The sequence below is a fragment of the Suillus fuscotomentosus genome (genome assembly GCF_016647785.1).
Source record: "Suillus fuscotomentosus strain FC203 chromosome Unknown F5891scaffold_67, whole genome shotgun sequence".
In the NCBI taxonomy this organism is placed as follows: Eukaryota; Fungi; Basidiomycota; class Agaricomycetes; order Boletales; family Suillaceae; genus Suillus; species Suillus fuscotomentosus.
The window spans coordinates 60,022-86,189 of NW_024539579.1; the positions used below are offsets into that span (position 1 = coordinate 60,022).

General features: G+C 47.0%; 12 protein-coding genes across 12 annotated transcripts; 7 read left to right on the forward strand and 5 right to left on the reverse strand.

Moving 5' to 3' along the window:
- Positions 1 to 2,526: 2,526 nt before the first annotated feature.
- F5891DRAFT_1194231 (uncharacterized protein) lies at positions 2,527 to 4,248 on the reverse strand (the record flags this gene model as incomplete). Its single annotated transcript, XM_041367897.1, has 5 exons — positions 2,527 to 3,017; positions 3,067 to 3,391; positions 3,464 to 3,508; positions 3,567 to 3,638; positions 3,703 to 4,248. 5 exons carry the CDS (start codon positions 4,246 to 4,248, stop codon positions 2,527 to 2,529), a joined length of 1,479 nt encoding a protein of 492 aa, XP_041220915.1.
- A 790-nt stretch (positions 4,249 to 5,038) lies between these two features.
- F5891DRAFT_984284 (uncharacterized protein) lies at positions 5,039 to 5,983 on the forward strand (the record flags this gene model as incomplete). The annotated part of the gene is made up of 4 exons (XM_041377417.1): positions 5,039 to 5,081; positions 5,132 to 5,203; positions 5,259 to 5,312; positions 5,436 to 5,983. The coding sequence occupies 4 exons, from the start codon at positions 5,039 to 5,041 to the stop codon at positions 5,981 to 5,983; spliced, it is 717 nt and encodes a 238-aa protein (XP_041220916.1).
- Positions 5,984 to 7,083: 1,100 nt separating this feature from the next.
- Positions 7,084 to 7,578, reverse strand: F5891DRAFT_960282 (uncharacterized protein; the record flags this gene model as incomplete). The annotated part of the gene is made up of 2 exons (XM_041375713.1): positions 7,084 to 7,284; positions 7,351 to 7,578. Coding segments are annotated over 2 exons (429 nt in total), but the record flags the coding sequence as incomplete, so codon positions are not given.
- A 314-nt stretch (positions 7,579 to 7,892) lies between these two features.
- On the reverse strand, positions 7,893 to 8,066 carry F5891DRAFT_907859 (uncharacterized protein; the record flags this gene model as incomplete). The annotated part of the gene is made up of 1 exon (XM_041373578.1): positions 7,893 to 8,066. A coding segment is annotated over one exon (174 nt), but the record flags the coding sequence as incomplete, so codon positions are not given.
- A 55-nt stretch (positions 8,067 to 8,121) lies between these two features.
- F5891DRAFT_960254 (uncharacterized protein) lies at positions 8,122 to 8,797 on the reverse strand (the record flags this gene model as incomplete). The annotated part of the gene is made up of 3 exons (XM_041375710.1): positions 8,122 to 8,271; positions 8,329 to 8,429; positions 8,551 to 8,797. Coding segments are annotated over 3 exons (498 nt in total), but the record flags the coding sequence as incomplete, so codon positions are not given.
- Positions 8,798 to 11,843: 3,046 nt separating this feature from the next.
- F5891DRAFT_960255 (uncharacterized protein) lies at positions 11,844 to 13,117 on the forward strand (the record flags this gene model as incomplete). Its single annotated transcript, XM_041375711.1, has 5 exons — positions 11,844 to 11,968; positions 12,020 to 12,238; positions 12,282 to 12,480; positions 12,531 to 12,872; positions 12,920 to 13,117. The coding sequence occupies 5 exons, from the start codon at positions 11,844 to 11,846 to the stop codon at positions 13,115 to 13,117; spliced, it is 1,083 nt and encodes a 360-aa protein (XP_041220920.1).
- Positions 13,118 to 13,326: 209 nt separating this feature from the next.
- On the forward strand, positions 13,327 to 14,523 carry F5891DRAFT_960315 (uncharacterized protein; the record flags this gene model as incomplete). The annotated part of the gene is made up of 3 exons (XM_041375717.1): positions 13,327 to 13,552; positions 13,603 to 13,822; positions 13,878 to 14,523. 3 exons carry the CDS (start codon positions 13,327 to 13,329, stop codon positions 14,521 to 14,523), a joined length of 1,092 nt encoding a protein of 363 aa, XP_041220921.1.
- Positions 14,524 to 15,937: 1,414 nt separating this feature from the next.
- On the forward strand, positions 15,938 to 16,408 carry F5891DRAFT_914056 (uncharacterized protein; the record flags this gene model as incomplete). The annotated part of the gene is made up of 2 exons (XM_041373674.1): positions 15,938 to 16,198; positions 16,253 to 16,408. Coding segments are annotated over 2 exons (417 nt in total), but the record flags the coding sequence as incomplete, so codon positions are not given.
- Positions 16,409 to 17,478: 1,070 nt separating this feature from the next.
- F5891DRAFT_912997 (uncharacterized protein) lies at positions 17,479 to 18,810 on the forward strand (the record flags this gene model as incomplete). Its single annotated transcript, XM_041373656.1, has 5 exons — positions 17,479 to 17,749; positions 17,806 to 18,005; positions 18,056 to 18,245; positions 18,299 to 18,373; positions 18,422 to 18,810. Coding segments are annotated over 5 exons (1,125 nt in total), but the record flags the coding sequence as incomplete, so codon positions are not given.
- Positions 18,811 to 20,463: 1,653 nt separating this feature from the next.
- Positions 20,464 to 22,342, reverse strand: F5891DRAFT_1058968 (proline iminopeptidase). The gene is made up of 15 exons (XM_041362811.1): positions 22,243 to 22,342; positions 22,159 to 22,193; positions 22,015 to 22,091; positions 21,906 to 21,946; positions 21,751 to 21,856; positions 21,669 to 21,698; positions 21,575 to 21,609; positions 21,491 to 21,514; positions 21,379 to 21,432; positions 21,199 to 21,324; positions 21,070 to 21,138; positions 20,981 to 21,020; positions 20,878 to 20,927; positions 20,779 to 20,830; positions 20,464 to 20,721 (listed from the first exon to the last, which is right to left on the reverse strand). The coding sequence occupies exons 1-15, from the start codon at positions 22,311 to 22,313 to the stop codon at positions 20,578 to 20,580; spliced, it is 954 nt and encodes a 317-aa protein (XP_041220924.1). The 5' UTR covers positions 22,314 to 22,342; the 3' UTR covers positions 20,464 to 20,577.
- A 201-nt stretch (positions 22,343 to 22,543) lies between these two features.
- F5891DRAFT_670506 (CRAL-TRIO domain-containing protein) lies at positions 22,544 to 24,116 on the forward strand. Its single transcript, XM_041372724.1, has 5 exons — positions 22,544 to 22,887; positions 22,959 to 23,099; positions 23,152 to 23,312; positions 23,367 to 24,036; positions 24,088 to 24,116. The coding sequence occupies exons 1-4, from the start codon at positions 22,705 to 22,707 to the stop codon at positions 23,905 to 23,907; spliced, it is 1,026 nt and encodes a 341-aa protein (XP_041220925.1). The 5' UTR covers positions 22,544 to 22,704; the 3' UTR covers positions 23,908 to 24,036; positions 24,088 to 24,116.
- Positions 24,117 to 25,506, forward strand: F5891DRAFT_670528 (CRAL TRIO domain-containing protein). The gene is made up of 4 exons (XM_041372725.1): positions 24,117 to 24,460; positions 24,528 to 24,668; positions 24,721 to 24,881; positions 24,933 to 25,506. The coding sequence occupies exons 1-4, from the start codon at positions 24,275 to 24,277 to the stop codon at positions 25,441 to 25,443; spliced, it is 999 nt and encodes a 332-aa protein (XP_041220926.1). The 5' UTR covers positions 24,117 to 24,274; the 3' UTR covers positions 25,444 to 25,506.
- The last annotated feature ends 662 nt before the right edge of the window (positions 25,507 to 26,168 follow it).

Genomic DNA, 26,168 nt, shown 5'->3' on the forward strand with positions numbered 1-26,168 from the left:
TTCAGGGCTACTGATGCCCTCACTGGCGACATTGCCAGGATTGATCTGGCTAGGGATACTTCCCTATCCACTGTCTCAACCAGATATAACCAAGGCAAGATTAAACACACCTTACTGAATCTGTTAGAGCTTAGGAACTTCCATGCCGCTGTCATGGCCGTCGAGGAGGAGCGGGCATTTAATCCCCCTCCCGACCCACTTGCAGTCATTGAGCGTGCTGTCTATGACAGAGCTCCGACCCCCTTCATTCCCCAACAGCCCCACTCCGAATCACCAGAGCATATCCCCAATGTCACTCAGTTGACGAACCCCGAGATCGACCATCTTTATGAGGAATATGAACGCGAGCTCTATGCTCCACGTAACCCCTCCCCCATCCTTGATGTTGACACCATCTCGATCACCATCCCTGAACTGGATGAGTGCACCCCTGAACCACCAGTCCTCAACCCTGACAACTGGGTACCCACTGATGTGGTCCCACATCTTTCCATTGGTTCTCTGGAACCTCTCCCCACTCCGCAATGCCAAAACCACCATGCTTGTGCAAGATCCATTCTGTCCTTGGGACTACCCCTCTCTCATGTGTGTCGTCTGCGCACCCAGAACTTCACTAGGCACTACTCCCGCGAAGAGGCCCAGGAAGATGCTATCAACGACGCACGTCATGATGCCACCAAGACCACCCAAGTTTACTGCAGCAATGTTGTCTGCCGCCAGTGCCATGTCTATGGACACAAACAAAAGTACTGCTCGCAATACTTCTGCCGCATTTGTGGGCAATTTGCCCTGAAACACCTCACCCCCTTCTGCCCTCGACTCGATGGCAAGAAAATCCTTCGCCGTGGAACCTCTTCTGAAAGGTTCTATATGGACATGCGCCAGCTTGAAGCTGCGTATGACCAGGACGCTGCTCGCCTCAAGCAAGAATGCGATCAAAGCCGCTGCTTGGCTCGAAGACCTTGACTTCGACCCAATCTGGGATGCCAACCAGGATGATTGAACTCATGGAGTTCATCCCTTGAAATGGGGGTAATGTTACAAGTAACATCGGCTACCTGGCCCCCTATCATTTTTTCCCTCATCCTCGTCCTTACCTGCTACTGGCTCGTCCTCCTTTACCGATTATCCATTGACTGGATCCTTGGGACCATTGTAGAGAATCATGCCTCTCATGGCGTGATATGGCAGTTTCCACTAGGGAGTATACAGCACCAACTCGCAGCATCATTCTGTGTGCTATCTACAGTGATTCCTATATAAGGCGCAGCTTTCCCGCGCAACGCGCGCCATGCGCGCACCATTCCCGCGCTTCACGATGTATACGCGCGCGCGCGTTCCCGCGCTTGCGCGCCCTATAGCGCCAGCCATCCAGATGCATCCATCCACTGTCCACCAAGCTCCCTAGTGCTTATATTTCCATTTCTTTTATTAGCATATCATTCCACCTTTATTTTTATCATGAATTCTCACTTATATATATCTTTACATACCTACTCGGTAGCGCTTTGGCTCCGCATGACCGCGCTTAGGCGCGCTATATAAGCGCCAGCAGTACATACTATTACTTACTTACCTTTCACACCTTACTTTTCACCCAACTTTACCTAGTACTTACTACTTAGAAAGTCGCAGTAGAAATCTATTCATTAGCACAACACATCTCACATCCTTTATCTTGCTTATATCTTCACATAAGTTTAGTCTCTCTTATTTCCGCTTACACGCGCGCGCTTTCCCGCGCTTCGCGCTAATACGCGCGCGCGTTCCCGCGCCTTCGTACCTTGCGCGCACCTGTGCTTTCTCGCGCTTCGCTGAAACGCGTACCCCTAGATCTCCGCTGCACCTGCTTCCCCTTTAGGGTCAAATGCACTTGCCATCTCAAGTATCGCAGACTAGGCAACGCACGACCTACAACTTTTTAGATACAGTCAGGAGCATTTCTTTTGTTCCTCTCAGTATTGTTGTTTCTACACCGTTCCAGTCCCTCATCTCCCCTCTCTCACACCAACGTGAGCACGTGCCTTCGGGCTATGACTCGTCCTGACTCATGTCACCAATGTGGTCTCCTTATCTTGTCTTATCTTTCCTCTGACTCATGCGTGCTGCGCATTGTATCACTTACCGTTGACTTGTTCCAACGTTTCTCGGTCTCATTCCGCATTCGACCACTCACCACTAATCCGGCTCTGTTGCCAGCGTACCTATACCCTTTCCGATTCCCCTTTACCCTTACCTACAGTACGGTAACCTTGCCCTCAACCCTTTCCACTTAGTATAAGTAGTCGGTCACCCTGTACTAAGATTCTCTAACTTGAATCTACTCAATCTTCCCTGGAACATACTTCTCTCTGAAGTCTCTCAGCTTCAGTCTCTAGTATCTTTTCTTAAGTGCTCTTCGTGCTTAAAGTCTACTTCAATTGACTCTCACTGTTCGGACAAGACTGTCCTTACTTTGAAGACATCTGTCTTAGAAGTCATGTGACATGCGCGTCTTTGATATCTGCCGACTCGACATCGCCAGTCTCAGTTGCTACACCGTATCCTTTCGGTTACGTCATGAACGTTAGCGGACGACGCCCCTCTCAAGGCTCCGCATAACAGATCTATTTGAGTGCATAACAGACAGTGTGCAGTCAGATCATCCATATGATCCCGAAGGGACATGGTTAAATGTCCAAGTGATGACAATGTTGCTTTCCATTCCAAATCTGAGTATCTGAGTTTTCGCTCCAGTACGTCCAACCACCACCCAACCACCTCTTCCACCAAATCGAGTTGTTCTTCCAAATTATTGACCCTGTCATTAGTAGCGAGACCATCAAGTCGCCTGCCCAGGTCTTGAATGCTCTGCAGGATGTCCCTTGCAGTCGGCTCACATTCTGCAGGATTCACAAGTGCTACTGATTGTCCTTGGGGCTCGACGGACACGGATGAGCCCATTGTTGGGATTGGCAGAACCTCTGTTTGAGCCAGCGCGACATCCATGTACTTTGGCTCACCTGCCAAGGCCAAATCTGAAGCTGCTTAAGTTTTCTGTACCATCGGTGGCACAGCAACACTCACCTTCACGTTCTACTATATCATCCTCAACTACAGACAATGACCAATTGGATGGCATGGGCGTCTTCCAGGACCTGGTATTAACCACCATCTTGTTAATAACTCGGGACTTCGGAGCATGCAACTTGGAGCATCTGGTAGGATTGGCAACTGCCTCAGCTGCCATGGCCTTGGCTTTCGCTTGCATTCTCTCCTGGACACCAACTCCGTTGATCGCACATGTGACCTTCATTTCATCACAATTAGCGCAGGCAAGTTGAATGCATCTGAATTTCTTGTCCAAAAGGACAAGACAGGCCACCCCCAATTTGCTACACTTATCACAGTTCTGTGGGTGGTGACAAACAGAAAATTTTGCATGTTTTAGCTTAGATTGGTATGCACAAACTGACTGGCTTACCTCTGCTGCCATGGTGATAGCTGAATCCCTACCCCATTCAACGGGCTGTCAATATCAAAGTCAGAATCAGTGGTAGGTGGTAGGTGGAATGAAGTCAACACACCCTGGTCTCTGCATCCCAGAAACCTCTCTCATTGGCCATCTCGGTCGAATCTGAATGTTCCGGTGCCACATTCTTATTGGCAGGAACATTAAGAATCGTGGGTTACCAGTGCCTGAGCTAGGATAATGAGACTTACCTCTATGACAGAGGCGATGTCAGTATGCTCATTCCGCTCGTCACCTGATACATGCTTGCTTCTCTTCTGACTCGACTTGCCCAACCGAGATGGAGCACTCAGTATGTTCCCCAATTTCACCTCTTCCACACCGTTATCTTCCACCTTCTTCTTCTTCCTGTTTCCGGCCTTTTGTGCTGTCTTTGCGTTCTTTGTCCCTGGCACAAATAGGTTATATTTGGAGGGGATAGAAACTGCAGACATGGGAAGCGGGGTCAGAGGTTCCAGCACCATTGAGGTGGGAGAAGGCGACGGCGGTGCAATTGCCTGTGAAGGACTATTGACAAAGTCCCTATCTATGGGAAGAGGAGACAAGGTGGGTGGAGTCGCTATGGCCAACGGTGCAAAATGGACGGCCACAAGAGTTCTGGACGATGTTACCAGTTCAGAATCCAAAAGAATGGGAATCTCATCTGCTGCGCGAGAGCGGTAGTTTAGCATCTTGTTGAACCGCGGGTGACCCTTGATTCTCGGATCATTGTCTATCATGGATGTCCAATCCGGCATTGTCTGAAAAACACCAGCCTTTGAGCACTCTCACACAATGGCAGTGCATGACAGTAGCTGCAGGGAAAAGGATGTCGCATTCCCTCCATGAGGTTTTAAGTCTTTTGCCTATGGCAAATGTGTTAATATCGATGACATAATGAAGTGCAAGCAAGAAAAAGTACTCACCACATGTCTGGCAATCTCATCCGAGATTCTGAGGACCTCTGGATCACCAGACTCCAACAACGTGCACCGCTTGATCAGCAATTACATGGCCGCCAGCATAGTATCCAGTGCTTCGGTAGCTGTATCAGCAGGTGTCATGATGAAATTAAAAAAATAAAGTGTTGTAGGTTAACGGGTGTTATGGTATAATGGAAGGAACAAAAAGTGGACTTTGAAAAACTTGCACACAGGTCAGGATTTATATTCATGAGTCGGTTGTGGCTCTTTCTGAGTGCTGTTGATGCACAACCCATGGATTTCATTATGATGTAATAGTATGCCACATCTACCATTGTTCCACTACATTGAGTTACCACAGTGGCACCAGTTGATTTGTATTGCAATCATCATCGACTCCCTTCATTGAACCAGACTATCATGACCTTCAAAAAGTTAGGTTTCTTACTCCCGAACAGCCATATCTTGGCGATATCCCTCCACCTGCTCTACCTACAGCAGCCACGCCAGCAAAGATGGTCCAGTAGCACTAGGGCATGCTTCTGATAAGGGTCTGATTGAATGGTTGGGCTCTTACATCCCATTGGAGTTGTGGACTCCTCCTGCATTGTCGAGGAAACCCAGGATGAAAGGAGTTGTCGGATTGGAAAACTATCCAAAGTTTAAAAGTAAGAACAGCTGTTTCTTAGCCGGAATACTAACAACGGTGCAACAACAGAATACGACTTGACACAAGAGTTTCCTACCGACCACGAAAAGATTAATGATTTGTTCGCACAAAGGGATCAAGGTGAGCTCGTTCATTCGAGAGCAATGACCTTCACTCACCGGACAATGCATCATAGTATACAACCTTTGTTTCAACAGCCACTTCGACGAGATAGGGAGTATGCTGGCCGGTGAGTCTCCCATTAGCCCAAAGGTTCTTTCCTCACTCAACAAATGGTGCAAGACATGTATGCTATGGAATGCCGGCAAACATTCAGAAATGCTGCCCAGACTCCACAAGTAACTGTACCCAGAGGGGAATGTTCCACCTATGTATGCGGAGACAGCACCCGGAACAAGGTATGACAATTCCTACGACTGCGGATGGGACGATCCTAGTTCAGCCAAGTCAGCGGAAGATCCCTATGATTGTGGGTGGGATCATCCTATGGATGATCAAGGCATCCCGCAATCATGTGGGTCAGTGGAAGATGCTTATGACTGCGGTTGGAATCATCCTATGGATGATCAAGCCATCCTGCAACTGGGTGAGTCGGCGGAAGATGCCTATGATTGTGGATGGGATCATCTGATGGATGACCAAGCCATCCTGCAATCGGGTGAGCCAGCAGCAGATGCCTATGATTGCGGATGGGATCATCCGATGGATGATCAAGGCATCCAACAATCGGGTGAGTCAGCGGCAAATGTTCATGACTGTGGATGGCATTCCATTTTGAACGATGAGCCAGTTATTGGTCATGTGGATGGGTCTGTTGAAGATCCCTATTACTGTGGATGGGACAACCCTATGAATGCGATGGAAGCCTCTTCAAATGTGAGGAGGAATATGTTGGCATAGTTGCATCCAAAGATGGAGGATCGGCAGGGGATGATCCATATGACTGTGGATGGGCTGCCCCAGAAGTCGGCAGACAAACTGCCACCGGCAGTAACACAGTGAATTTGCCTCTTCCGGTGAGCAAGCAGGTGAATGCTTCCATACATAAGGTTTTCTATGGGTAACCCTAGGGTTTTATTTTCACACACCCTACCCATACCCTTGCACACCCCACCCATCAGGGGTAGGGGTATAAACCGAACCATCAAAACAACGGTGTCACATGAAACCTGCAGTCAATAGGGGTATAAATCAAACCATCAAAACAGCGGTGTCACATGAAACCCGCAGTGTCATTGAAACCTGTGGTTACAAAGGATAACTAAATGCTAGAAATATGCTTATTCAATCAACTCGACATCCGATGACTCTTGTTTCCTCTTAGAATTAGCCTTCACAGCAGCTACAAGGTCTTCAAATAAGATGAGATCATGACGAGCCCAGGAGCCGAGACAGAGAAATGCTCGAATAGATGAACCCTGAAGGCGGTTGCGAGTGAAAGACAGCAAGTGGTGACCCTGTGAGAAGACCCATTTGACTGCGGTAGACGTAGCTATGTTTTTAAATAAATGAGTTGCAAATTTATAATGCAAAGTTAAAAAAACAGTACCTGGAATACTCAGATAGTCCAATGCCATTCGAAAGAGATTTGGATAGCCGTGATGGTTAGAAACCCACTACTTAAGAGGCTCCTTGACGTTCTCGACTGGTTTGCGGAGGTACTAGTCCGAGATCCAATACCAGCAGTCACTGAAATATTTGTGAAGGATGTGAAGTCGTCATCGTCGACCTGGATAATAAGTATCAAAAACATATAATATATTGCAGTAGGAAACTTACTAAGTCATTTGTTGTGCCGGAATAGAGCACTTGCACAGGATTTGATTTTCCCTCATATTGTTTGACATATACTTTGCTCGTGATCTCCTTCGCATGGCTAATCCATTCATCATTCCATTCTTGCTGCCGAAAGTATTCAAGCTTGAGACCAGGATGTAGAACTAAGTAAAGGTGAGTTGTCTGTGATAATAAAAATAGATCGGATGCTTACCCATTGCAATTCAGTATAAGGAAGAAAGATCAGTCATCGAATAGTAGCGGTTGATCTTCTTGCATGCGAGCTTCATAGCAGCCTTGATGGCTGGATGGTATGGGTTCCTGGTATGAGGGTTGAGACGGCAGTCGAGCTTGTCCATTGCAGGTATCACAGCGGCAATGCTCGCTGAATCTTGAGAGAAGAAAAGAGTTGCTTTTTTGTATGTCTATATGCAAAGAAGAATCAGTAGCTAAACGAATCCAAAACAAATAAGCATGTGCACCTCAAGAACAGCAACAAGATCTTTGATGATGCCCCAGTCCTCATTGTCAAGCTCGTACTTGCGCAATTTCAATGACTTATCAGCCATAATCCTGTCAATCACACTCTTATAAGCAAGCACAAACTTCATCATGTTGTATGTCGAGTTCCAGCATGTGACAACATTGTGTGGGATAAGTCGTTCCTTGAGGTTGAGCTCATGGCAAACCTTCCGCCATGCTGGGAGAGCTATTGTAGTTAGTGTATGACAGAGTTGGCAAAGAAAACATATGTTACCTTGGTGACCATGTCACGGACAGCAGCAGTGTCTTCCAGCAGTCTGGCCTGCTCAACCTCGCCCAGCTCCTGCAGCTCATCAATTTCGTCATCCTCATTGTTGCTCTCGTCTTCACCCTGCTCATCTTCACCCTGCTCATCTTCTTCACCCTGGCCTTCGTCATATTCAAGCATTGCGTATTCATCAACTTCACCTTCAAGGTTTTCTGGTGCATTGTCGTTGTCGTCCTTGCCAGAGAGTGCTGTAATGAATTGTCGTAGGAGAGTCTTGGCAGAAAGTTGGAGCGTGTGATTGAAGCAGCAGGCACGATTTTCTTTGGCAAACGAGTTGGGCAATTGGTCAAGTTTCATTGTCTGCATGTCATTGGACGTGGCATTGTCCCCATTGAAGGCGAGAATCTTCTGAGTCAGTCCAAAATCTTCAAGCATCTTTTGAAATGCGCGTGCCAATGTAGGACCTGTGTGAGACTGAAAAACAAGGGTGAGTTGAGAGAATGATTAGATATTATTGACTCACTTCAGGAATCTCAACTATATCAAGTAGAAATGCGAGCATGATACCTTCATACTCAATATGAGCAGTCCATGCCACAAATGCGTGATGATTGGTAGCTGTCCAGGCATCTGTTCCAAAATGAATGCGACCAGGGTGCTCCTGTAATTGTGAGGTTAGTCAAAATGCTGAAGACTACATAGCAGATGCATGACACACTTGAAGCAACTTTGCAATGCGCACCCGGCACTTTTCAAAAGATATGTTGATGTCACGAGAGATGGTTTGGTTGGAAGGAAGGGTAACATTTGGTCGGCCAGCTGTCAAAAGATTGCACAATTCCCGGTCATTGATGATGTTGACAGGTCGGTTGTTTTCGGTGATCCATCGCACAAGATGGGCGCTATCTGTTACAGTAAGTATTCCAATGTGAAAGTACACTGAAAAGAAGAACATACCATAATTCTGGGTTAGTGTGAACATGATGCAAATACTTGACTAGCTGTTTGCCGTTTCGTGCAAAGAGGGCAAAAACTGAGCCATTGCGTTCAGAGGCTGCCTTACCACTGATGGCAGCATTGATGGAATCTTCACCAAAGCAACGAATGGTGTAATGCTTCAGATTAGCTGTTGAAGACTTGTCCTTTGAATTCTGAAATTGGCGAACACCACCAGCATGCAATTTGCATGTGGGAGCAGCACAGGTGAAAAAGTGACATGGTTGTGTATCGTGGTACTGAAAGATGACAGTAGGTTTGAAGAAAGCGTAGATTGGTGAACACCAGGTTTTTTTTAAGTTGTTCTAGTAGGTATTAGCATTGAAGTGAAAGGAATGACACATAAACATACCAAGTTCTTGTTCAGAACTCAGCTCAGTGCTCTCGGGCTCGCTATGATCAACCGCCTGACTTTCTTCATCATTATCATCATCATTCTCATCACCGTGTGGGAGCGTCGTTGTTGATGAGCAAGATCTGGTAGAAACTCGAGAAGACGTTGTAGAGATGGATTTCTTGGATTTTTTAAGTGGTTGTGAAATGGCCTGGACACTCTTCTGTGCAAGGTTCTTGATAGGTGCTGTCTTTTGGGAGATAGTCAAAGACTTTGTGGAGGATGTATCAGTTGGCTTTGCCATACTGAGAGGAAGTTCCAATGACTTACCTGGTGTACCAGTGTCCGTTTTATAGTATTCTGAAGCCAGTTTTCAATATATTGACCCTTTGACTCTTCACCGTTGGTCCGATTTGAGCGGTAGTGTGCCAGTACTCCGACCATGCTAGTGGTGTGTGTGTGTCCGAGTCATGGGAAGCAACAATTAGCAGCCTGGGAGTGTTATCAACATGCTGCCAAGTCAAGCCTTCAACAATTAAATCAGAGTGATATTCAAGCTTTAAGTTGAGTGAACTAGATGGGCGCAACACAACAAGAAAACCTGCTACTACCCATGATACCGCAGTTTGTGTACACGGTTTGGCCTCGGTGTACCAAATATGGTGCTTTACCCTAACCCATGCAACCCCTAACCCTAACACCGCAGGTTTTTCCACACCCAAGGCAAACCTTAATGCTGACGAAAACACCACTTATAAATTGAGTCATACGGCAAGGATTCCTAAGTTTTGAAATTGTACCTGAGTGGAATAGAATAAAGCCATGGCATGAAACAGAATAGGGAAGAGAGAGACTAATGCTCATAGTGAGAACAGGACTCCCTGAGGCCGAGGTGGATCATTGAAGGGAGTGTCAAAACACGTTTCGACAATGTGACAGAACTTCTTGCAGTTCAGGGTTCGGACCGGTTTGGGGAAGATTCGAACCAACATAAGGTAGACTTCATGTGAATCCATCAAATGTCACATGATAAATCATTACAATTTCGTGACAGAACACCAAAAAATCAATTTCTATTCGAAGACGGAACATCAAGTCAATATGTTAATGCTAAAACATGTAGAACACTGTCTCGCATAATTAAGCATTGTAAAAAATGCATAAATCAAAGAGTCGAGTTTGGAATTGAGTTTTTATTGTTAAGTGTCTGGGTGCTGTTAGTAGGTGAGGTCTGAATTTGCAGTAGCAGTCTGAGTATACTGTAGTATTTCACTTGATTCATCTGTCACATGTCACAAGCCATTCTGCCGGGTCGAAATTTGACGCTTGTCATGGGTCACATCAAGGATTGACGAATTCCTATAAAGTGTCACAGACGGCAGAAAATTCTATGCTTTTGTCTTTATCTCAGTATGCTCTGTTGTGCTGTTGTGCAGTCGAAATTGACATGGCTGAAATTAACTTTTGCCAAAAATTTCTGCATTGTCATGTGTCATACCCTCAAATGCCGAGGTGATGAAATGATGTAGTGTGTCACATGTCACAGGTGGTGCCGAATCGAGTGAAATATTGATATTATACCCCGAAGCGAGGAACAAGCGTAGGGTTAGAATTAGGACTTTGTGGCAGCGGCAGTGCAGCACATGGCCTCTCTTGTCTCCGCACCACGCAGTGCTCGCGCCACGCTCCAGCAGGCTCAAACCAGCCTGCTGCCTTCTGCTTTTCTTTTCCCCACCCATCACTCCCTTATCCTCACAGCCTACATTGCTACTGGTACCTAAAGGTAGTCAACTTTAAACTACATACTAGTACTACATCCCTCTTCCAGGGGTCCGGATGGCTGGTATCTAGACCTGCTGAGTTTGAGGCTGCGAGGATGCCCACCCGCCCTCGCAGTTCACCTCAGCTCTCTCTCGCACAGGTTGGGGCCACCATCGGGGCCGTGTTGCCCCTTCGGGGCTTCCACCCGAAAAACTATCTGCTTCAATAAAGCAAACATTTCTTTCATTCTTGTTACCGCTACTAAGACCGCTCCACGACAGCAAACGCAAAGTCTACAGTATCCTGGGATAAGCACCTGGGTTGCCCTATTAATAAGCCTTATTATACTTGGTAGTTACGTGTCTCGCCAACTATAATTAGGCTTGGTTTCATCAAATCCCTACACCAGCGTTAAATAGTGCCCCAGCTCCTCAAAATACCTTCAAAAAAACTATGTACACCTCACTATGGTGGGCGCGCGCACGCATAGGCTATATTCGGTAAGCATCCCGCCCCGCCTCAATTGCGTCATATTCCTATTTTAATTCAGCACGCTCGGCAACGCCTGCTACGCTTCCTAATTCAAACCAAGGGGCCCTTCTCACGCTTCCTAGCTCTCCTCATCACTGTGCTCATCGTCCCTGCCGTTCCCCGCCTCCATCGTGCCCCCATTGTTCCGCCTTTGTCGTCGTTGTCGTCAACCTCCTTCGTTCCTGCTGTTTCCCACCTCCCTCGTGCCTTCATCGTCAACCTCCTTCGTACCTTCGTCGTTGACCTCCTTCGTACCTGCCGTTTCCCAACTCCCTCGTGCTTTCGTCATTGCCCTCCTTCGTATCTGCCATTTCCCGCCTCCCTCGTGCTTTCGTCGCCCCAACCCAGTAATGCCTCGTGCCTCAGGTGTCGGGAGGGTCAAAGGGCTCTCGAAATCCATCATTTCCCATGGTTTTAGAGGGGGTCATCGCTATTCCAAAGTCCTGGCAGCCGGCAAACAAAGCCAGCGTATGGCAGAGGCAGATTCCAGCCGCCAGGCTGCTATACAAGGTATGTACTATTTTCTTTTTTTATCATTAACGCTTATTGTTGTATTAGAAATGTCAGCAGAGGACCAAAGCCACGTTGAAAATATGATGGCAGATTTTGGAATGGACGTGGAGGTGTTCACCCATACAGTGCCTCCAGGTGAAGAGGCCTTTGACCTCAGTCACGCAGGTGGGGAGCATGAGGCATTTGAAGACCTTGCTCATCAACTGGCGGATCTAACTGGATAGTACGTATTCACCACTGTGTACAACTCTTCAAATATTAACACCCATTGTAGTCATCACATTGATCCACGAATTCGGGGAGAACGCATCGATACTCAAACCGCTCATTGGGGCCTTCAGATAGATCGTCTCATTGACGCCTACTTAAACTATCGCAGTCGAGATTCCGGGGATGGTATGCCTGATATTTCAGATCAGGTCCTGTCAGGTGTCGATGCTTCATTCTCAATTAATGAGATTGAACTCATTGATACATTCAGTAAGTCTGAAACGTTCCTTGATATCTTGTACTTATTTTTTCTTTGCAGCACGAAGGTGCTCGCATCTACGACCATTACCGTCTCATCAATACCCGAATGAAACCCTCATCTACTATGGGTACATTGGGTGTGCCCCGATGTATCCTTCTGTTGCCATCTCGCTTCGTACACTCGCTGCCTACCGTCAGTCGCACCGAACGTGTCCCCGGTTCAGTATCCAATCACAATGCAAGACTTTATGTTACCTTCACGATGTACGTACATTCCTCACATTGAGGTTTGTTTATTTACATTGAGTTTGTAGATTCCATATCGGCCATACTTAAAAATGCAATTCTCGGCAGCCTATGACATTTTTCTAGAAATCCTCCATCGCATCAACCAGCATCTGCGTCAGGCGCTCAAACGGGATACCGTCAACTGGCGTATGTTAAACACATGCCCTGCATGCTTTTACAAGCTCGACGATGAACCTGCCCTCAATTTTGAATGGCTGGTATCAATTGACGGTAACAATAGCCTGAAGCGATGGAACTCGTCCATCTATGGTACCACTGCCCGATCTGATTCTCGCACAGCTCATTCGGATTATTGGATTTATGCTGACGCTGTTGACAAGTTTGAGAATGAAGTCAAATCCCGACAAGTAAGTGTTTACTATGTATACAACTATGTTCTAACATTATCTTTTAGACAGACTTGAGGAATGATGACGACTGGGAGGATGAGCCTACAGACCCAGATCATCCGGGAGCATTCACATGCATCAATCGATGGAGAAACACTGGCCCAGACTCACGTAAGAAGATGTTTGCTGTATTCCAAGAGTCAGGTATTTTTATCGCTTCATGCCGCCATCGCTTTGTGCTTCTCGTGTGTGATATGATCTGAAGCGGAGAACTGTAAGACCGCATTTTGATCTAATTTTTATATTACTAATGTATTCTGGCAGTGCGAAATATCCGATAGCGATCATCGACAAACTCCTTATGGTATATGGAAAAAATGGAGGTTGCGCGTACGATATCGGTTGTGCATTCTCGAAGACGTTAGCTAATAGTACATTGGGCCCTCGTGCACACGATCTTGGCTTTCGGATGATGGTTGGCGCCTTCCATGGCCATGCACACAATCGAAGGTGTCAGCTTGACTGGCACCCAATGTATATCTCTGGAACTGGCCATACTGAGGGCGAGGGTTGTGAGCATATCTTCTCTGCATCTAACGATCTTGCGCGTAGCACAAGGCATGCTAACCGTTTTCATCGCCACCAAGCCATCGAGGAACATTTCGCTTTTTGGGATGCCAATAAGTATGCTGCACTTAGTAAGTCAAAAAATCAAGCTGTAATTGTAATACTGATGCCGCAGTGTCAGGTAATTATTTGTGGACTCATTATCGCAAAGCGTTGAAATCTGTTCAGTTGCTGACAGCCGAGCTAGAAACTATCAAGGCCGAGCTACGCCTTAGCGACAACGACTTCCCTGGATTCTTTGATCAGGAACGCATATATCTGGATGGTTTGAAGCAGCCAGCTCCACGAGATCGACTCTCTATACGTTACGTTGAAGTACTAGATGAACTCGCTGAAAGAAGGTATCGTGCCATCAACTACTAACTACCACCCATCCCCTGATATGAATTTTAATAGAGCTGAATGGGATCTCGCCCGTGAATCTGGCAATAACGCTCTTAATGGAGTACATATCGGCAGCTTGGAACAGATGCATGACGCCCTGAAGCAAGCTCGCATCCGAGTTAATTCTTCATACACCAAATTACAGCATGCCGAGGGGCTTGTTGCTCATTGTGAAACACTCTTATCTGTCGATGAGAGATGGTTGATTGGCGGTGACGAATACAAACATTTCAAGGAGGAAGCGACACTCGGCAAGTATCATACTGCATTGGATGAACTCGAACGTTTGGTCGTCATGAGATTGTTTGAACTCTCAAAGCTCTCGTTATCGGGCACAGGTTTGAGATTTCCACTACTAGTAAGCGCTTGTACTATGACTGATTCGTTTACAAATTGTTTAGGATACAAACTACGTCAACAGATTAGTAAAGCTTTACAGTGGCGCTCAGACACTATTCGCAATGCGATCAATTGCTACAATATCCAGGCTGCTTCCCTCATCCCACCGAGACAAACGATCGCATGGAAAGACATTGCCAAATACAGTTTCCTTGGTGAGTTTGACCTTCTGCGTGACTCTCATACTGACATCCAAGACAAGGATTGGGCAAGGCCAGCTCACCGTGAGGTGACTACAAAGTACTTCAAGCTCTGCTGAGCTCGCGAAGAAATTATTCGACTCAATATTGAAATTCGCCGGCTCCGAACTGCTATCCACGATGAAACCATTGACACGTCTGCCGTTATCGACAAACTTCTTGTAGCTAACCCTTTGCTTGCTGCCAAGTTGAAACACCAGTGGCACTCACGGGCGGCTATCAACGCTGTGCACACATATCGGTTAGATCAGATTGAGAGACTATTTGGATTCTCTGGTATTAGTGGCATTGGAACTCGCCTTGCGAATCCTGCGTTCAGCAGACCAGTCAATACCAATGGTGCTAGTTCCGGTGAGTGTGGATCTTTAACTACCTATATCGCATTAATTCTCGCCACAGCACAAGCAGAGAATCCTGATTCTTCTGCGTCGGAATTCCATGATATTGAAGCCCTTGACCGTGAAGAGCACGAAGTGGTCACCGAAGACATGGCTGATTTTTTGTACTCAATAAACGACTGACACCATCTCTGCTTTGTAATTGTTTTTTTTCATGTACCACATAGGACTACATATATGAGAAGTTTTCTGGTTCGATCGGTGATATAAGAAAGAGTAGGTAGACGATTGTATAAGTGATTGTGTGGGTGATATAAGAAAGAATTGAACAACTTGAATACCTATGATGTTCAGATAGGTTAGTTGGCGACCCCGAGCTTTCTGCATGGTGACCTCGTTGCGATTCCTTGATCCAACTTGAATGTCGATGATGTTTGGATAGGTGAGTTGGCGATCCCACCTTGATCCAACTTGAATGCCGATGATGTTCGGATAGGTGGACCAACTTGAATGCTGATGATGTTTGGATAGGTTAGTTGGCAATCTCAAGCTTTCTCCTGTGGTGACCTCATCGCGATGATATTCAGATAGGCTAGTTTGGCGACCCCTGGTAGGCTTTCTTGAATGTTAGGGAGACTCTTTGCCTGACTCGGAGGATTATGCGGCTATCTGAAGTGTCATGCCGTTCATAGCATAGTCCTTTGTCATTCCTGTATGAATATGCATTGTATACTATTTTGTACTATGTAGTTGTGTGATATCTGATCTTGCAAAGTGAGCTCACGTGCTGTATTGAGTGTCAAATCACGGACAATGCAATATGCTGCTGAACACATGTATTCAGCTGAATTCTATAGCAGCAACTTGAAGTCGCCAGCCTTTCATTTTCTTCATGGTTTACGACCACTGCTATTTCGTGCTTGATCTGTGCTTCTGGAACTCATTCCAGAATTGCATGGCCTGCAAAAGTGAGTATTACATTTTACGTTTTGGCGCTTATCCGTGCTTTTAACCTTGCTTCACAACTACAGACTACATCACCGGTTCCACAATGGTCACTCCAATCTCTAGCCTCAGAGCCACTGCATCTATCACCTCCGTTCAGCCCTCAAGTCAAACCACGGAATCAGCCACTAAAAAATTCGCCATCCCCAGTCTTGCCAATCTACACAACTCAATGTTCGCTCAAGGATTCAGCAATAACGAACGTCAAGCGGCCGCCAGGGCTTTACTGAGACACGACGTTCACATTGACGGGACACACTATCAGGCTAGACTGCCTGGTGGCCTTCACCCGTCATACTTTGCCTTTAGCAGCACTGCTAAACGAACCAGTGAAAAATCCCTTACCCACAAGGAGCTTCTGGAGGCATCGCTGCAAGACGTCTTCGACGCCGTGAGTCATTCAAGTCAGTGTCCGCATCTTATTTATGTCTCACTTGTTTCCCAGCTGAGTATGCAAGATCGCCTTGATGGCGGAATTTCTGTCCTCATTCGATGTGCTGGGTCTGAAGCAGTCGCTTCACCCAAAAACCTCCCTGTCGACCTCTACATTACACCCCGTGAACTACAAGAAACTCCCGAGCGAATTGGCGGAGACCTTGCCGTCTGGGTGCAGGTATTTGCCCAGAAGTTTGCAATGCCACACCTCGAGCGGTTCAATCAATGTTGTGTCATCGAAAACATCCAACCGCCACCATGCTGTAAGTAGTATATCATTTTCAGCTTCACTGTTCACACAACTGACTCAAATTCAACAGTTTCTGCGGCTCATATCAATGTCAAGGGCCCACAGTATCTACCTGGCCCAGTGGTTGCTACTGGAGCGCATATACAATGTTCTGCTCAACCGGCCCATACCTTCAAGCAAGAATTGAAAGCAACTGCGGTGCACGATGCTCCTTCTGCAGCTATCCGTGGGGGTGCAGAAATGAGCGAAGGTATTGGCGAGAACATTTCACCACAGCTGACCACCCAACACACACGAGTTCGCCGACGCAGGCACGCAGAAATTTTCACACCCGGCAAGGTAACTAATGATGGCCCAATTTTTTGGTACCAAGACTGGAGCAGGATACTGCATGTGGACCGCCACTCATTAGTATTGGACTGAATACTGACGCCGCTCTGGATTGGATTAAGTTGGGGGATGAAGTTTTACCTAAGCTCCGTGTTCTAGTTCAAACTGTGCGTAGCAGCCGATGGGAGGCAGTGTTCAGGTCTCCAAAATGGGATCTCTCATATGAACATGCTTCCATTCTGTCTAGGGCGCTCCTGGCTGACCTTCAGGGCATGCCATGTAGCCCTGATGTTGTAAAGGTCAGTGATATTATTTTGGCTGCTGCTGTCATACTAACTTAATTGAATGTCCATAGCAGCTGTCATCTGTCCTCATGTCCATTTTGAAGCTTATTGGTATATTGATTTTCTTATGCGGCCTATACTTTTTCGGCATCTTATTATTTTGGCTGTAGATCACTTTCCCCTTTTGAGTCTTAGTTATGAGCCATGTGTCCTGTTTTTTTGCCGTGGGTTAGAAAAAATAAATGCATTGGTGTGTATAAAATATTCGTATTCAACTACAAAGGCCCTTTGCTGATTTTTGCCATCCTTCTGTGGGTGATGGTCTCCCAGTCCTTCTATGCTGCGAAGCACATTCAAGCACCACCTCGTAGTCGTCCTAAGGTCACCCTCAGCAAAGAAGCTCACGCGGCACTCAAGTTTCAGCGAACCGAGAAGTCGCATCAATTCAAGGATGCGCTTGATCTTGCATGGGGCCAAATTGACGATGTTACAACAACCATTGCTGCTACCCATCGCAAGAGCTTCCGTCGTGTACAGCACTATTTATACATGGGTCGGGGATCACTCCGTTCGAAGCATTCAAAGCCCAGCGTTTGGAACACATTTTGCTGGAAGAAATCTCAGGAAGCGAAGAAAGAGAACTGTAAGTCTGTTGATTTGTATCATATGCATTTTCATGACTCAATGTTGAATTAACAGGCAATGGCCACGGAAAGGAAGCACTCCAGTCACTGGTCCACGACCACAAGGACGAATACCACGCTCTCACACAGGAAGAACAACAAGAGTTGCTCCAGGAATTCGCCGACCAGAAGGAGACCAAGGTCTCTGGGTTACGTGTCTCAACGAAGTCGAAGATCAACGACATCACTCAAACCCTGAAGGCGGTAGAAAACGAGGTATGCACCCTCGAATTGCAATACAATGTTACTAAGTGTCTCGTTACTAGCTCAATAGTTTAAATTCTCGCACTGGCGCTGAGGTCATGTTGTATATGACACGCGGTACTACTGATCTACCTCTCCGTGCAATCACCTTCACAACGCCGGGTGTCAATCACTTTATGGACTCTGTCATCGGCATCGATACTCAGGACTTCCTCAGCAAGATGGAAGGTTTCGCTATCCAAGGGATACAAGGTACAGTTTTTCCATTGTTATTACATTCTCAAGTTAATTTCTATTTGTACTAGGTGCCGCAAGCAACCATCAAAAAGAGGTCTCTAAGGTTCACGGAGACATTCGAGCAATCATCACCCAGAAATTGAGTAAGTCTTTCCCATCTTTTGACAGCACAGAATTCATTTTATTCATAGGGAAGGTGACCGGAGAAAGCAATGCCAGGATGCAGTGGGCAGACTACTTTCGTAACGTGGTCAACCGCTATCAGGTCGCCATCAAAGGATGGCCGGAGCATATCCCATTCACAAACCTCAGCAGTGTGACCAACGCGCTTCCGGACCTCCATACTCTTTTAGACTGTTGGAAGTTGGGCGATACGAGGTGGGAAGTGTTGAATGACGAGGAACTCGAGCAACTCCGTCGCGAGCGCAATGAAAAAATTGACAGTGGTGACATTATCGAGTCCTGCCGCAGGACACGGTCCGACAAGGGTAAGAAGCGAGTACGACATGCAATAGCTGACCCCAGATGTAGCAAGAAGCACAAGAGTGCGGAGACCATTGAGTCCAGTGACGACGAAGATACCCAGAGTCATGGACGGACACCAGACAGTTCAGAGGATGTCAACACCACTCCAAACGCCAACTCGAACTCTAATACGACCAGGTGTACTGCTGGACAGACACCAGACAGTTCGGAGGATGTCAGCACCACTCCGAACACCAACTCGAACTCTAATACAACTGGGTGTACTGCTGGACAGACACCAGACGGTTCAGAGGATGTCAGCACCACTCCGAACACCAACTCGAACTCTAATACAACTGGGTGTACAGCTGGACAGACACCAGATGGTTCGGAGGATGTCAACACCACTCCAAACGCCAACTCGAACTCTAACATGAGTGGGTGTACTGCTGAGCACCCAGTAATGTCAATTCCCCCAGACTCAATCATCCTTTCCCCTTCGAGCAGCACCCCAGTACCATAACAATATCCCAGACTCAGCCATCCTGTCCCCTTTGAGCAATGTCCCTAGTTTCATTATTCCTGCGCTATAACTCATTTCTTGATGGAATCGCTCGTGATAGACTTAGTTTGTTTTTATAAAAGTGCAATGACATCTTAGTTTGATCTACAATATCACAGTGCAAGTAGAATATGACATAACCCAGTGAAATGAGGTGCGACAAACTACAAAGGGACAAAGGAGAACAACAAAGCTACAAAGGAGGGCGGCGACGAAAGCACGAGGGAGGCGGGAAACGGCAGGTACAAAGGAGGGCAACGACAAAGGCACAAAGGAGGGCGACAACGAAAGCACGAGGGAGGCAGGAAACGGCAGATACGAAGGAGGGCAACGACAAAGGCACAAAGGAGGGCGACAACGAAAGCACAAGGGAGGCGGGAAACGGCAGATACGAAGGAGGGCAATGACAAAGGCACAAAGGAGGGCAACGACGAAAGCACGAGGGAGTTGGGAAACGGCAGGTATGAAGGACAACGACGATGAAGGCACAAAGGAGGGCAACGACGAAAGCACGAGGGAGTTGGGAAACGGCAGGTACGAAGGAGGTCAACGACGAAGGTACGAAGGAGGTTGACGATGAAGGCACGAGGGAGGTGGGAAACAGCAGGAACGAAGGAGGTTGACGACAACGACGACAAAGGCGGAACAATGGGGGCACGATGGAGGCGGGGAACGGCAGGGACGATGAGCACAGTGATGAGGAGAGCTAGGAAGCGTGAGAAGGGCCCCTTGGTTTGAATTAGGAAGCGTAGCAGGCGTTGCCGAGCGTGCTGAATTAAAATAGGAATATGACGCAATTGAGGCGGGGCGGGATGCTTACCGAATATAGCCTATGCGCGCGCGCGCGCGCCCACCATAGTGAGGTGTACATAGTTTTTTTGAAGGTATTTTGAGGAGCTGGGGCACTATTTAACGCTGGTGTAGGGATTTGATGAAACCAAGCCTAATTATAGTTGGCGAGACACGTAACTACCAAGTATAATAAGGCTTATTAATAGGGCAACCCAGGTGGGGATAAGTTCGAAGTGTCACAAGCAGTCACAATCACATGACATTTGATGGATTCGCATGAAGTCTACCTTAGAACCGTTCGGGCAATGGTGGACTGCGAACCTCACTCAGGTCCGGTCCGCCCCAATTCGTGGACTACGGACCGAACCAAGGAAGAACCTGACCGTGGTTCTGGACCGAACCACGGCAGCACTACAAACAACGTGTAATGCTACCGCATCATGTACAACTCAAAGCTTCATCATGATATGTTGAGTATCTTACATAAATCATCTCAAAATCTTTCTTCTGATCATAGACCTCGTGTTACTACAAACCCTTGGAAGCCATGATATCAGCTGCCTCTACAAGCTTCTTCTCGATGCCAGGCTCGCGCGAAGAGTGCCCTGCATCTGGGATGATGTGCAGAGTAATTTCTGGCCAGGTCCGTTTCAGAGCCCAAGCAGTAGTCGCCTGAGAGTCCAAGCGTGTTTAGTAAGGGCGTCTATGGAGACATGAAAATCTGCATACGGGGCATACAACATCATATCTTCCTTGAACCACGATAGTTGGAATGTGACGACTAGGAACAGTGAGAAGGGATCGAGGACACGCGTAGAACACACGTACATCTTATCGATTTCCTGCTTCTCAAGCAATTGACCATTACGCATGAAGCCCTGCACAGTCGCCGCTATAAATCGCAATCCAGCCAATTTTTTAACAGACAAACCTCATTGACGAAATAATGGTTTTCGATCCGAGCAAATGCGCTGAATGTTCATTCAGCAGAAAATAGAACTCGCCACTGGGTCCACGTACTTTGCGAAGTCATCTTTCTCCGCTTGGGCGACAGCATCCGCACTTACGATCAACCTCGATGTAGCCATCCTTGTAACATGATGTCAGCAACGAGCATAGCACCAACGGAGTGGAGGGCATTCTACTTACTCCCACTTCGCCCACGCCTTTGCAGCGGCCAGTCTGATATTTTCATCTGGAGAGTTCAAGCGGCTGTGGTACGCCTTCATCATGTCGTGCTGTTCAGCCTCTGGAATTGGGGCAAGGTATTCTTCCCTATACAACTGGGTCACCCGACAATGAAAGTTTGTCGTTGCTATGTTAAATTACCATTGTTCTGGGAAAAGATGGGAAGCGCCATCTTGATAGAAGAATCGCAATTCGCTGAAAGAGGTAGGAAGTGGTTAGCATGCTCTACTTTAGCTCATCGAGTAACCCATACCTTTGTCTTAACGTGAAGATTCCACTTTGAAAGAATTGGTTGTTTAGAACTGCCTGGTATGTAACCAACATCATCGAGGCTCACCGGAGTACGAGGGACTTGACTCTGTCTGGATGTGTCTATGTAACGAATTGACTGCTCGGACAAGATATTGTATAGAAGGAATCTGATCACAGACCTGGGCGTATGCAAGGGAGAGCGTAGAACCCTGTACGTCTGTATCAGTGATGAAGTCCAGAAGAAAACGCACTAGCACAGACCCAGCTACCACCAAATACATGCCATTTCGTGACATCTAGTTTCTGTCGAAGGACCTCGATGTCTTTGACGAGGTCCCACGTAGTATTGTTCTCTAATTCCGCGCTCCTACACAACTTCATGCAGGAGCGCATGTCAAAGAATTGATGGGACTTACGGAATAGACTTTCCTGCACCCCGTTGATCAAATAGCACGATCTACAACATCGAGAGAGTGCAATTCATGTTAATAGGAAGATGCCTTCTATCAAATGACTGTTGCTTACCTTGTATTTCTCGGGGTTAAAGAACTGTCTATCCTTCGGATCTGTTCCACCTCCTGGACCCCCGTGGAGAAAGACAACTAGTCAACAGTTAATAACCTCGATCTGGAGTTTCTGAACTGCATGAAATATCATCAGAGCACATACCCGGATCGCCTTCCTTGTTTCCACTCACTTCATAACTTTCGATCGATTATCATCGATGTTACAATAGATGATCAGAAGACATACTAAAGCTGATGCTTCTCTGAATTTGCGCCCTGGAAAAAACCAGACTCGTAGGGCTTGATGGGAGGATACATTGCTGCAGGTTTCGACAAAGTGGCGGACGAAGATGTAGGTTGTGAGCACAACTTGAAGGTGGGAGACAGTGGCGCCGTGAAGTTATCCTTGGAATCGGCCTAAAACTCCTGGGAGTAGATAAGCTGAATGAGCCGGCTTTGCAGTAGCACCTGATCGATGATCATGAGGCCATCTGAAATTACATGAGCTGGCAAGGAAAACCGCGCGAAATTCAAATGTGCTCACAAGTGAGAAGCGCTCTTGAACTTAGCTTGACGGTTGGCAATGGGGCTCCCGAAAAAGCTCGCGATCACAAAACCAATTAATTATGTTACAACTCAGGTTTCAAGTTATTCGACTACCATCAAAGATACCTAAGATACCTCAAGACTGCTCTGTTCGACGCCTGCGATGTCGATTCACATCTCACTCCCTATCCCAACTCACCCAGAGGCTTCGTCACCATCAGCACTTTCGGAGAAGGAGCAGGCTTTATATGACGTTGTCCTCGAACACTTCTCTGCCGCAGATTATACGCTTCCAGATGTCAACAAGGAAAAGGCCGCACTAGTAGTGGATGAAAAGTTTTGGCTAGTCAGTGCACCTTCTCATCACTCTTCAATCTCGTGTAATTGGTTGACCAGTGTTATCCTGACCGATGATAGTCATACGAATGTCTGCTGAGATTCCTACGTGCCACAAAGTGGGATTCGAATGAGGCCATCAAGCGCTTGGAAGACACGCTAAAATGGAGACGCGATTTTGGGATTTACGATACCATCACACCTCAACATGTTGAACCAGAGGTATGAGAGCACGAATTCCTTCAATTTCACTCGGTTAATATAATCAATGAAGGCAACGACTGGCAAAGAGTTCCTCTTTGGTTATGATACTCGGGGTCGACCTGCCCTCTACATGTGCCCCTCAAAGCAAAATACCGAGGAGTCACCACGTCAAATCCATTATACTGTCTGGATGCTCGAACGCGGCATCGACCTTATGGGTCCAGGTGTTGAGTAAATGCCCTTCCTACCCATCGCATTTTTGAAATTTATTCCGGCACTATCTAGGACCCTTGCGTTGATGATAGATTATGCGGATAAAGCCAAAAACCCCTCAATCGGCACGGCTCGCACAGTGCTCAACATTCTTCAGACACACTATCCAGAACGTCTCGGTCTTGCACTCATTGCACATCTTCCTTGGCTTTTACACGCATTCTATAAACTAATAACGCCGTTTATTGATCCCCTCACTCGGCTGAAGATGGTATTCAACCCCGTTATCACTAACAATGGTCTTTTTCGGACGGCTGTGGACGCTGAAGCCTGGAGTGCCAATAGTGAATCACGGGTATTTGAGCCGGACCAGCTTGTGCAGGAGGGTTGGAATGGCTCCCAGCCGTTTGTCTACTCCCATACCATTTACTGGGAAGCGTTAGTGAAGCTATGTGAGGAGAGGCGGTCTAGGATGGTTGCGGCGTGGCATTGTATTGGGGGGAAGGTCGGTACGAAGGAGTGGGAAGTTAAAATTGCCGTTAGGGACGAGGCGATGAATGTGCAGGTAGATGCGGAAAACGTGCTGGCGAAGAATGACCAGTTGCAGTCCTGAGGAGACAGTAAACACTATTGCCTGTTTGCTGTGCTTTACTGACGCGCTAATCTCAACTAAATCTATAAATTCCGATGGAGCGTGGAGCCGTGGATGAAAATGTACGCACGCGACAGGACAAGTCTGAAAGTAAGCTATCTTTATCGGCCTCGAGGCTTCTGGGAGTTTATACTGTTTGAGCGCTGAGCACGCACTCCTGATATGCGGCGACTTGCAGGTACATGGAAATTCCACAGGTTGAACCGTTCACTAGCGTTCTCAATTCGGGCTTTCGGCTCCGCTTGACGCTCCCGAAAAAGCTCGGGAGTATAATCACTTGACATGAAGCTATTATGACACGTCAGAATAGCTCTGTTCAACAACTGCGATGTCGATTTGCGTCCCACTCCCTATCCCGACGAACTCACACGATGCTGTGCCACCTTCAACGCTTCCCGAAAAGGAGCAAACTTTGTATGACTGTGTCCTCGAACACTTCTCTGCAGCAGACTATACGCTTCCGAGTATCAACCAGGAGGGTGCTGCACTAACAGTGGATGAGAAATTTTGGCTGGTCGGTGCATCTTATTGCAATCTTCATTGTTGCGCATCTGGTTGATCAAGGATCGATACGCAAACAGTCATATGAATGTCTTCTGAGATTTCTACGTGCTACCAACTGGAACGCGGATGCGGCCATCAAGCGCTTAGAAGATACGCTCAAATGGAGACGTGAATTTGGAATCTATGACAAAATCACTCCTGAATATGTTGAACCAGAGGTACGAAGGAGCGCGTTCTTCGGGGTTCACGTTTAATACGAATGATTTGAAGGCAAGAAATGGCAAGGCGTTTATCTTCGGCTGCGATACTCACGGTCGACCCGCCATCTGCATGAGCCCCTCGAAGCTAAGTGCCGAAGAGTCATTCCGTACAATACAGTTCATTATCTGGATGGTCGAACGCGCCGTTGACCTTATGGGGCCAGGTGTTGAGTAAATGCCCTTCTACACATCATGATAATAACTTATTTTGGCGTTTTCTAGGACGCTTGCGGCACTGGCAGATTATGCAGGCAACACCAGAAATCCATCATTTGGTATGGTCCGAACAATAGTGGACATCGTCCAAACACACTATCCAGAACGCCTCGGCCTTGTGCTCATCGCACATCTTCCCTGGCTTTTGAACACATTTTTTAAACTACTCATGGCATTCATGGATCCCTACACCCGGCAGAAGCTGGTCTTCAACCCTGTCATCAATGAGAATGGTGTTTTTCGGACGACTGCAGACGCTGAAGTATGGGAAGCTCAGGCTGACAACACATCTCGAGTATTCGAACCGGACCAGCTTATCCAGGATGGTTGGAACGGTACCCAGCCATTTGTCTATTCTCATGACGATTACTGGGAAGCGCTAGTGACGCTATGCGAGGAGAGGCGGTCTAGGATGGTTGCAGCGTGGCATTGCATGGGCGGGAAAGTTGGTATCAAGGAATGGGATGTAAAAATCGCTATCAAAGACGAGACTATAAAAGGGATTAACGGAGAATGACGGTACCAGCCTCAACCCTAGGCAGTAGCATTTTCTCTACTGACACGCTAATGTGATTATACCCCGGAGTGGTGGATGAAGATGTACACGCGTGCCATGTCAATACATATACCCGGGGCTGTCGCTTACAGACTTCCCAGAGTAACAAGTTGGTATGTGCTGGAGCGTATCTCGTCTAAGCTACACCAAGCCAGGAACTTCGTGCCTTGGATTTCTAATTAAACATTATATTTAGGATCAATCGTACGACAGCTAGAGGCCTCCGGCAGTGAACACGACACCAGCTACGCTGGCAACTCCGATTCAAATAACGCATACGGAGCTCCCTGCCCAGCAGCCAAAAAGTCTCATGATCAATCCCATGAGCCCACATGACTGCTAGTCGACAGATGCACATTATGCTGGAAAGCACTGATTGAAGTCATTCCACTACTTCCCATATTAAATTCGACCAGGACTCAGGAGCCTAGCTCAATACTATTTCTGAACGCTAAGAATCAAGTGGTCCCAGCACAGACATCTACACGACTAACAAAACTTGAGTTCCCATGCACGATGTATCCTATGACGCTTCATCGCATGAGGTCAGTGACAGATCGGCATACTGCCATTCAGAGTGTTGGAGAGAACAAGTAATCAGTAAGCAACAACTTGTAGAACTTCAATGGAAAAGAGAATTAGCCTACATTCACATTATGAGCTCACTCACAAATTAGACTGTATCA